The sequence below is a fragment of the Austrofundulus limnaeus genome, unplaced genomic scaffold, assembly GCF_001266775.1.
Source record: "Austrofundulus limnaeus strain Quisiro unplaced genomic scaffold, Austrofundulus_limnaeus-1.0 Scaffold41, whole genome shotgun sequence".
NCBI lineage: Eukaryota > Metazoa > Chordata > Actinopteri > Cyprinodontiformes > Rivulidae > Austrofundulus > Austrofundulus limnaeus.
In genome coordinates this window covers 1816924-1827920 of record NW_013952443.1, presented here as the reverse complement: position 1 = coordinate 1827920, position 10997 = coordinate 1816924, and the positions used below count along the sequence as shown (strand labels likewise).

Below are 10997 nucleotides of genomic sequence, written 5' to 3'. Positions count from 1 at the left end.
GTTGTTACCAACATCTGGTGAAAATTTCATGTCATTAGCACCTCTAGTAATATATTTACTGAGAAAAATGGTGACGTGCTCAATACTTATTTTACCTGCTGTATGAAGACTATAATTGTTTTAATTTATTTATTTTTGGAAAAAGGGGCAGATGTAAATAAGATTTTTTTTCTTCTTTCTGCTACATTTCATTTTATTTGTGATTTGGTATTTTTGTTGTATGTATAGTATTTGTTTTGTTTTTAAATTAAAATGAATAAATTTACAAAAAAAATAATAATTTGTGTGTCTGTGTCTCTGCAGAGGGAATCCCTCAGGTGTACTACTTCGGTCCTTGTGGGAAATACAACGCCATGGTGCTGGAGCTGCTCGGGCCCAGTTTAGAGGACCTGTTTGACTTGTGTGACCGCACCTTCTCCCTCAAGACTGTCCTCATGATAGCCATACAGCTGGTAAGAACAGCAGCTTTTGTGATGATGAATAAGCTTGCTRTTTACTTTGTAGGAAATATAATGCATATGGAAACTTTTATTGTTATTTGGCTGAAACTATAGGTCATAAAAAAGTAAGCAAAACAAAGGCTCCAAGAAGTCAAAAACATAACTCTTACAACATGTTTGTTCAAATTGACACGCTTATTGATAAACTATAAACAGTGTTTCCATTTTTCAAATCTAGTAGAGCTTTAAATATTTATGTGTACCAATGCACATTTATCTTTGGAAAACACTGCAGCAGTGGAGTCAAGAGTCAATTGTTTCAACATATAGTCCACTCATTCATCATTTACCAGACTTAAATTTTCTAAATGGATGTTAAAGCGCTCGCTTCTGACAGTATTATCAAATATTTATTAGATTTATTCAGCAGTAAACTGGCAGGTACAAGCAGCAGATAATGAACACAATATAGATCACAAAAAGGAAAACTTTATTTTATTTATAAACCAGTCAGAACTGGTAAGAATGAATTTGATCATTTGTAGTTGAATGAGGTTAACACTTAAACTCTAGGTTGTATTCAAAATAGATATTAAAACAAGTCTATAACAACTTCTACAACACAAATTYACCACTCTGACTCCACTGCCTAGTTTGATTGCTTTGCTCACTAGTAAATTTGCACCTTTAATCCTTCAGTGAAGAATCAATGTCTTTTGTAATATAGGCTAGGAATGGGAAGTAAATTTGGGATTTTTTTTTTTGTGGAAGTTGTTTCCCGATGGTACTTTTCCAATTGAACACAAAACCTACCAGCCAAGATAAAAAAGAAAGGAAAATAAAGGCTCAGAGCTTTCCAACATTTGTTTTTGCCGTCATAGTTTATTTTGAAAGGGTTATAAAGTATAAACTGAAGTTGTGGGTGAGCTCGTGTTGATCCATTGGACTGGCAGAAATGAGGAATTTTAAAGGTCCCCGGTTAGCAGAATCAACAGCAGCGCACGTTTCTATACCTGAAATCCATGTTTTATCAGAGGAATTTGCAGCTCCGGAGCTTGGGGTGAATACACTCTTAAGGGCTCGACACACAGCAGCGACAAACTACAGCGATTAACGGCTGTCATCGCAGCCAGGGTGAAACCCGACACACGGGACGTGATAGCGATCGCAGCGTTGCGAATCGCACTCTCAGATCGCTTGTCTTCACAAAATTTGATTGGTTCTTGACTCTGAAGGCGGGTGTGCATTACGGACGTGTAAACTAAAACAAATCTTGCGATGCTAATGATATTGAAAAACAAATGCACATCAAGATACAGTTTTATGAGGAAAAACTTACCATAAACTTCACCCTGGTGCCAATAAATTCCCACAAAGCTTTTTAGTAATCACTTGGTGAAAGTGTTAGCTAACTGCAGTGTGTAGCATACTCTCCTCTCATTGGTCAGTCAATGAAACCCTCGCTGATTGGTTGTACGCTAAGCGACAGCGACAAAAGTTGAACATTTTTCAACTTTCATATTTCGCGTCGCAAGCTCGCGTGTGCACGTCTACGTGTACGAGCGCGAAATTTCACATGCACTATTTTCGCCGGTCGCTTAGCTGGAGGAGGGCAAGCGATTGTCGCCTCACCGCACAGGTTCCATAGGAAATGAATGGAGAGCGAGCGACGTCGCCTCCCGTGTGTCGAGCCCTTTAGTTTGCACGTTAGACGGGACTTGTGGAACCGGGTCGGTTGGGTTGAATATTCAAAGAAAAACCTAATTAAAGCTGGTGAATTCGAAGAATGTCTTAAAATGTCCATCCGGATACAGACAGAAAACATAGTTTCAAAAGCAAATTAATATGAAACTTTGAACTTGACCCTTTTCCGTGTTTAGTAGATCGTGTGATCACGGCTTTTTCGGCGTTGACAATCAGAAATCTTACTKTGTCATACACTCACCTTAGTTGGACTGTAGGTGACAAAAGGGGGAAAAAAGCTAAATTTCTTTGAATGTCAGGCAGTTTTGAAACAGGAAACTGAAAAATTCAAACACTAACATCCCCCCAACTGATTGCTTCTCTAGATAACACGGATGGAGTACGTTCACACCAAGAGCCTCATTTATAGAGATGTGAAACCTGAAAACTTTCTTGTTGGGAGGCCTGGAAGCAAGAGGCAGAACACCATCCACATCATTGACTTTGGTTTGGCCAAAGAATATATAGACCCCGAGACCAAAAAACACATCCCCTACCGGGAGCACAAGAGTCTGACTGGAACGGCACGCTACATGAGCATTAACACACACCTGGGAAAAGGTGAGTATTTAAACTAAAACTGTCTGTTAATTTGGGAGGGATTAAAATTTGAAAGTACACTAACTGCACTGAAAACAAATATATTCTCAATATAATATGATTATTGTTACGATTCACAGTTAAAAAATAATTAACTTGTTGAGAGTTATTTTTCTGATCTTCTGTGACAGTTCACTACAGTTGTATCCAACCCTGGACCTCGAGGGCCACGATCCTGCATGTTTTAGATATCTTTGCTCCAACACACCTGATTTGAATGATTGTTTAATTAACACGCTTCTGCAGAATTTGAAGAGATAGTTGAATCACTGAGTCAAGTGTGTTGAAGCTGGGAAACACGTAAAACATGCAGGATAGCAGTCCTTGAGGACCAGGATTGGACACCACTGGTTTACTCTGTTGTAACTTTTAACCCCAAGTGGTAATTTTAAAGATCATTTCTTCTTTTGTAACTCAAATATTAAGTTARGTGTTTGGTTTGAATGAAAATCTACATTGTTTTTCAACAAACAAAAGCCTCCATTTTAATCACATCAAGACTTTTTTATTTATTTTATTAAAAAAACATTTCACTCCTTTATCTGAGCCCACCTTTAATACTTAATAAGCTATATTTTAATCCTATAATATTTGTGAAATTGTGTTTCACTTTCCTCTTACTAATGTACATGTGTTATAAAATTATTTGTCTCTCAAAGCAAGCTGCAAACTTTAAAATATTGTTTTTATTTTCAGAGCAAAGCAGAAGGGATGATCTGGAGGCGCTGGGTCACATGTTTATGTATTTCCTCAGAGGAAGCCTCCCCTGGCAGGGCCTAAAGGTACAGTTTTCTAGCATACCCAAAAGTTAGCCTGTATGTGTATTTATCTGTCTTGGAATATTTTAAGTTCATAACACAGCATTTTATTTTTGCACTTCAAAATATATCGTATAAAATTTTAAACTAAAATGTGTTTAGTCAGTCATTGGAATTTATTTATTTTTTTATTCCAAAAAAGGACTTTTTATTTTTGCCATACAGGAAATACTTTTTTTTAAATGTTATTATTTTTTAATAGAAACATTCCCATCCACTGTGTGAATGTAACGTTACAGTAAGATGGAGCAGTTTGTTGTTTACATTTGTCTCTGAGAGAGGAGGACGTGGCTGCAGACAAACTTGGTCGAATCTTAGGTGAAAACTAGATGTGCAGCAGAGTYCACTCAAAACATTTTCCAAGCAAAATCTCCTGATGCTCCTCGGGGAGAACACCACTTTTCTCTCCATAACCATGCGAAATAGCCGCAGAGATTGCCRTAGAAGACGATCCATTTCTCGACATGTAGCCTACACAATTTCAGAATTTGGTTGTAAAGCCATCCTAATGGCGCTGAAATCTGCAAACTGATGAGAACAAGCGACAAATCAAAGTGAGCAGAGCGCCTTGTATTTTGGTGCCTTTCGGCAAACTTCTGGTTCGGCAAAAATGAAGAAACGGTCTGTTTTCCGTTTTTGGGAGTATAAAACAAAAGAAGGAAAAACTATCCGTTTTTCTTTTTTGCAATATTGTTTTTTTTATGAAGAACAAAAAAACTATATACTAAATATATATATATTTTTAATATCTGTGTTTTAAAACAAAAATGAAATGACCAAAAGTTACACGGACCGATTACACACCACTCTCATGATTACACTTGTAGTTTAGAAAGGTTATGAAAATGATTTTTAGCTTAGTTTCTTATTGTTATAACGGCAAAGTGTGCAGATTTTAATCACCTAAAGCCAACATAATAAGATTTCATATTACCTTTAAAGCTCTTCAAAATTAATATAATCACAAATGGATTTGAAGAAACTTTAGTTTGCTCCGTTTCCATGATTACATTCAAAATACATTAAAAGGAAATTAAATTCTTACTCATCTATTAATCTTTTGTGACCAGAATCCTCTGATATTCAGCTTGACCCATGTCAGACAGCTGGAATTTTTTTATTTTTTTTTCTCTTAAGTGTACTTGTGCACTTTCCAGCACAGCACCTCCCTTCTTTTGGGAAAGTTTTTAAAAGTAAAAAAACAAGTGTAATCTAGCTAATGGCAATCTTTGGTGTGCACAGTGACATCTGACTGTTTCACTTCTTTTGAAAGCCATGATCTTTGGCCAAAAAAATCTATGGAAACTAACCAACTTTACTGGTTTTAATTTAGTTTGTACAAATATGTTAGCGGTAAACTGACCGTTTTAACTTGTTACAGTTAGGAGGAAGTGATAATCACGTGTTTTATCAGAACGCAAAACTTTTRTTCCAAAAGGAGATTTAAAAATTATAATTTTTTTGTTATAGCTTCATAGAGTTGCTGCAAATGTTGGAGCAGAATTTCCAAAACAAAAGTCTGAAAATGTCGGTCTTTACAGCTCTTTTCATTTATCTACCAGAGTTATGACTCATCAAATTTTCTTTTGTTACATAATCACATATAAACTTCCACCACTGTTTTATTATTATTATTATTATTTTATATTTTAAAAGTTGAAAGAGCCCGGAGCGCTTTAAAAGGCCACAAAGACAGGTGCCTGGATGGCAGGTCATAGCAAGCGGCGGAGTTGCGCTGCTTTCTGAAGGCTTCAATATCAAAGAATAGTGGAGAAGAAAAGACATCTCATCTGAACAGTTGCTGTGTGGGCGGAAGCTCTCGGTAGATGAATGTGAGGGATGTAATGTGGGGGGACATCGCACGGATCAAGCCAAAACAAGCCTTTGTGCTGTTATACATTCAGCAACTTGGAACAGCAAAACATTTAACATAAAAATTTAAGGGGAGCAAAAAGTGACGTAAACACGACTGCATAGAAAACATTTATTTATTTTTACCATAATCAAGGTTTGTACAGGGTGCTTGAAATCCTTGACAATGCTTGAATTTTAACTTTCAAGTTTTGGAAAGGGTTTGATTTCTGTATAAAGKCCTTTAAAAGTGCTTGATATTCTAGCTGCACAGTTTGTAATAAAGAGCACTCRCTCTAACGGTTTGATTAAAAACCTCAATTTGATATTTTTATGTTAAAGGCACAAAATGGAGCAAAATCACCTGATTAAAACACCACCCGCTCTGCCAGCAGCGTTATTTTTCATTTTTATTTTATCGTCGTTTCTCCAGGCAAATCCCATTGACATCGCAGATCTCTTTTTCTTATTGTCCATGTTTTTGGAGTGTGGGGGAAACCGGAGTACCCGGAGAACATGCAAACTCCGCACAGAAAGACYCCAGGTCCAAACCGGGGATCAAACCCGGGATCTTCTTGCTGTGAGGCGTCGGTGCTAACCACTGAGCCGTCGTGCCGCCCATTCATTCGGCATAGCTATGAAGCAAACCTGCTTTGAGCACGTAACTGTCTTGCTAGTTAAGCGGGAGAAAAMGGCATGCCAGGTGGTCGTTTTAATGACCGCTGGCTCTAAAACGCTAAATATAAAAGGTTGAAACAAGGTCCAAATCCTCAAGTAGTTTGAGCCATGATGCAGAAGTAGTGGGAGGGAATCTTAAATTTAAGCTAGCTTACAATTTAGCAGATAAATTACAAATTGATTGTTTGAAGGATGGATCGAGCTAGAGTTTTGTCATCTGCTGCTCTTTAAAATTTGCAGCAACAAAACATTTTATTGAAAACACTAGTAAAGGTGTTTAGCTAATGGTTTCAGTTATGCAAAACGTAGCTTTRGCTCGGCAGTGTCCCATCATTTGTGCTGTGCCCCCGATGTCTTTTGGGCTCCTTATGTCATTTCATATTAATACAATAACTTGTTTCACGTAAGGAATGCTGTGTGTGCCGTGGTTATAAAGCTGAATGGGGAAAGAACTGATTGCTCCGAAGTTTGATGCTGGAAATGTTTGATAATTTACCTTGAAAAGTGCTTGAATTTTACAGTGAGAAAAGTGTACGAACCCTGCACAAGTTTTATCATGTGTTCCCAACAAGATTAGACTTGGATCATTTCATTTTGTAAGACGGTGCCTGCTTTTTAAATTTTTTTTGTAGATTTTGTCCCTATTTTTTTAAACATAACTTGATATCGTTCCCTGTCACTGCTTCAGTAATGTGTTAAAAGATGTTTCTTCCATCTAAAGTGACTTGGCAGATTTGTGTAAACAAACAGCTCCGGGGGTCTAAATGTCAGGACAGCTCAGAATGACCATCTGGAGAATTTGCATCTGTTTTCAAGCCGAGACCCCAGACTGACACATAATTATCACGTCTGTTAACTTGTACAGAGCTGTTTATYGGAGGATGGCAAATAATATTTTTACAACTCTCCATCCTCTCTAGGCGGACACTTTGAAAGAGAGATACCAGAAGATCGGAGACACCAAGCGAGCGACGCCTATTGAAGTTCTTTGTGAAAGCTTCCCTGGTCAGTTGAAGCAGTCGGTGTTTATTTTATGGTTTTGTTGCTTTTTAATCTTATTTGACATCCTGTTCTTTTTTGCGACAGAAGAGATGGCCACTTACCTGCGCTATGTGAGGAGGCTGGACTTCTTTGAGAAGCCAGATTATGATTATTTGAGGAAGCTTTTTACTGATCTGTTCGACAGGAACGGCTACATCTTTGACTATGAGTACGACTGGGTYGGCAAGTCTCTCGTGAGTGGACTTCATGTTTTAACCTCACATTTCCTGTTGAAATTATTAGGTGTCATGGTTAAAGTTGATTTTTTGTTGTCAGAAGTGCATATTTTCTGTAATTTTTTGTTGTTTTGTTTCTTGCAGCCCACACCAATAGGCCCTATCCCCAGCGACACACCTCTGCAGCCCAAAGTACAACAGCCGAAAAACCAGGTGAGATCATCAACTCTAACCACACCCACTCTGCGCGCTCAGCTGACCGACCGCTCAGCCAACCCAGTCGTTCGAGTTTCTCTACCGGACCAGTTTTTAGTGTTTCACTGTGGGAAAACTTCCTGGAAAGAAATGACTGCTATTTCCTGTTCCTGTTCTAAGCGATGATCTCAGATCTCCTCAAAGATTTTACCAGAACCAACCTTTCCAACAACGCCCCACCTAAAAAAAAAAAACAAACAAAAAAAAAAAAAAACTGACATGCGTGAAGGTGATTCTTCTGCTTCAGCTGGAAAACAACAAAAGCAAAAAGTTTATGGCCTAATATAATTTTTGACACCATGCCACTCTAAGCGCCAGTCATTGCGTGCATGAGGTGAAAATGCAAACTGCATTGTTCATACCAGTGATGACAAACTTAGTGTGTGCCAAAATGTACTTTTTTATTTTAAATGGCATGCTATCCGAGCCTTGTTTTGTGTAGGGAAGACTACTTGGTTAATTTTAATATAGAGAACATTAATTTTGCCTGATTGACAGAAATATTAATCCAGACAAGGCCGTTGTACTGACTCATCATTTCTCGTAAAGCTGAAGAGGGGAGGGCATTTTTTTATTTTATGGCAGACTTATTACAGTGGACTCTAGCCTTTTTTTACAGCTCTCCATTTAATGTGATTGGCTTGGTAACAACTTGCCATCTTTGTAACGCTGCCAAAGCACTTCCTTGTGTACCRTGTGCGTTGGTCGTGACATAAAGCAGTCCAGCGTTTGTGCCCGCTGTCTGTTCTAAGAAGAGCAAATGTTTGTAATGGAAGGTTTTAAACCACCCTTCTGGTAAATCGAGCAGATAATGCGTCTCGATTTCACTGAGACGATCAAGGCTGGTTCCTTTTTTTTTTCTTTTTTTTTCTGCATGACTTTATTAGTGTGTTGATCTGTGCTTCAYATAAATTTTTGCTTCCTTTTACTCCTCTAACATAGTTTGTCTTAACAAGCCTGCTTCTGCTTGGGAGATGTCTTCTATAATTTTTTTTGTTTCTTTTTTTTATTCACTCCCCTCCCCCCTTCTTTCTTGTTGCCTCTTTCATCTCTTCCCTTCACCAAATTCACCTCTGACCCCTCACCTCACCTGCACCCCCCCTCCACCTTCCTGTTTTCATCACTTCCTGCCCACCTGCCTCAAACCCCCCTTTTTTTGCTCTTTGTGTCAAGTCACCTGAGCCCAAAGGAAGTGAGTCTCAGCCCACTCCCGTGACCAATAAGGAGACTCTGGGGTCGCACCTCACAGCTGAGCGGCTGGGGGGCTCTGTTCAGGTACCACTGCTGCTTCTGCTGCTGCTCTGATGGCTAATGCATGATTCCATGTGATTTTTTTAAATATTTTTATTTAGTTAATTTTTTTGTGAACAACCCTTCCTTCCTCACAAACTCCACATCGCCTGCCTGTCAGATCCCACATTTGTTTCTCGTGCGTTTTGCATCCTTTGAACGTGTGTTTGCCGGAGCTCTGCATGTTGCTCGTCTGCTTGTAGGCTGCTTGCAGTGAAGGCCGTACAGAGATGACATCCAGCAGTATGCTAATCTTTTAGTTATTTTCTTTTTAAGAGAGAAACACCGAGATGCCATAAGCAGCTGAGTAGATTTTGTTGCTGTAGTGTTTGTCAGTGAAGCAACATTTTTTTTTCTGTTTTATGCACTTGAAGCCAAAACATGAAGTGACAGTTAAAAAAAATAAAGTGGAGCAAACCTGCCACCTGTTGTCAGCACTTAGAACTGCAGCTTTTAAAGGGCAGATTTGTGTTTTTGTGTCTTCTGCAAAAGCCAAAAACAGGTTTTCCTTGTTGTTCCTCTTGCTCACACCAGCCATCATTCTGATTTCCCTTTTTTTCAATTAGGCTGATACTTTCTCCTTTTTTATTAGTTTCAAACAAAAGTTTCATAGAGGAATCACTGCAGCAAGTAAAACCTCATTCATATGTAGGCCTAACTTGGTTTTTAGAAAGAAAATATGTGAAATGAACACATCTACARTGCGATGCAGTCCACGTTAGACCAGTGGTTCCCAAAGTTGGGGTCAGGACCCACAGTAKGGTCCTGAAACATCAAGGTGGGGTCCTGAAATTATTTTCTGAATTAATTACACTGAAAATGACAACTAAGAATTTTATTTTGCCTTTGTTTTTACAAAAAAATAAGATTAGTGTACTTAAAATGACAAAAATAGCCTAATAAATAATGTTACTATGCTCTTGTTTATTTAACTTGAAAACTATGTTTATCAACCGACAACAGCTTGGGGCACARGTCTCTGCTGCTGGTATTTTGTGGGTCAAAAGCTGAAAAGTTTGGGAACCACTGGGTTGGACGACGATCTACGCCGAGAGGTTTTTGTATCTGGAGACGTTTCATATGAACGCTCCGCCTCGGCTCAGATGGCGTGTGTTTCAGAGGTGTTGGTGTTCTCTTAACCGTGCAGGTGATACCCTCGACGAACGGCGAGCTGAACACGGACGATCCCACAGCCGGACACTCCAACGCTCCCATCACTGCTCCCACCGAGGTTGAAGTGGCCGACGAACCCAAGTACGAACCGAAYAGAAGTCCAGTTCAGTGCTGTTTGCTGCTGAGTTTAGATTCAACAGGAACTCATCTTGTGTTTGAAGTACAAAGTTAAACGTTTTATTCAGATTTTAGTTAAACACAATTTTTATTTATTTAATCAGGATAGTGCACATTAATGAACAATCTCATACCTCTGTATCGACCGTAAATGAGCCAGATTATAGCATAGTTGATAATTTACATCTCTAGTCCTGAGACAAGAAGACAAAACACACAACACAAGATCACTAAGTAAAATATCAAACAAAATCCAGACACATATTCCAGGGTTCCTGCAGATCCTTAATTCTTAAAAAGCATTGAATTCATCAATCCAAAAATAAGGCCTTAATTAGCCTTAAAATGTCTTAAATCAATCTTTCAGAAGTCTTAAAAATGTTAACACATCATAAATAGGATGATTGTAATTCATCTCAAATATTAAAATAATTGGTAAAAGTTATTTTTTAAATATTCACATGCAGACATTCCCTTTACATCACTTCCTGTTATTTCACATGCAAATATCTCAACAACTGTCCATCTGAGCAATGTGAAATTAATTTTGTAATATCTTAATAATGTCGTCTTTCCAAAAATGCATTCATATCTTTTACAAAAAATTGATGTCACGGGGACTTTAAGGTTTCATCTACAGCAATTTGGGGTTAAGACCCCACTGTGGGTCCTAAAACTCCAAATTTTGGGTTGTTAGAGGATTTCCTGAAATTAAATTAAGTTTAAAACTGACAGCCAAGAACGTTTCTGCTATAGTTAGATATGAATAATAATAATTGGTCTATTAGCAATATTTATATACTTCAACCAAAAAT

At 38.1% G+C, this 10997-nt stretch overlaps 1 protein-coding gene across 5 annotated transcripts in view; it reads left to right on the top strand.

Annotated features, from left to right (window-relative positions):
- Nucleotides 1–10997, top strand: part of csnk1g2b (casein kinase 1, gamma 2b) — a 40401-nt gene that overhangs the window by 24463 nt on the left and 4941 nt on the right. For 2 of the 5 annotated variants that reach the window (XM_014007343.1, XM_014007342.1), the window contains 8 exons: nt 304–452; nt 2510–2744; nt 3480–3565; nt 7051–7135; nt 7217–7365; nt 7492–7560; nt 8776–8877; nt 10040–10146. In XM_014007343.1, coding sequence (XP_013862797.1) covers nt 304–452; nt 2510–2744; nt 3480–3565; nt 7051–7135; nt 7217–7365; nt 7492–7560; nt 8776–8877; nt 10040–10146 — 982 coding nt within the window. The remainder of the gene's footprint in view (nt 1–303; nt 453–2509; nt 2745–3479; nt 3566–7050; nt 7136–7216; nt 7366–7491; nt 7561–8775; nt 8878–10039; nt 10147–10997) is intronic. The other 3 variants (XM_014007345.1, XM_014007347.1, XM_014007346.1) reach the window with 3 other exon arrangements.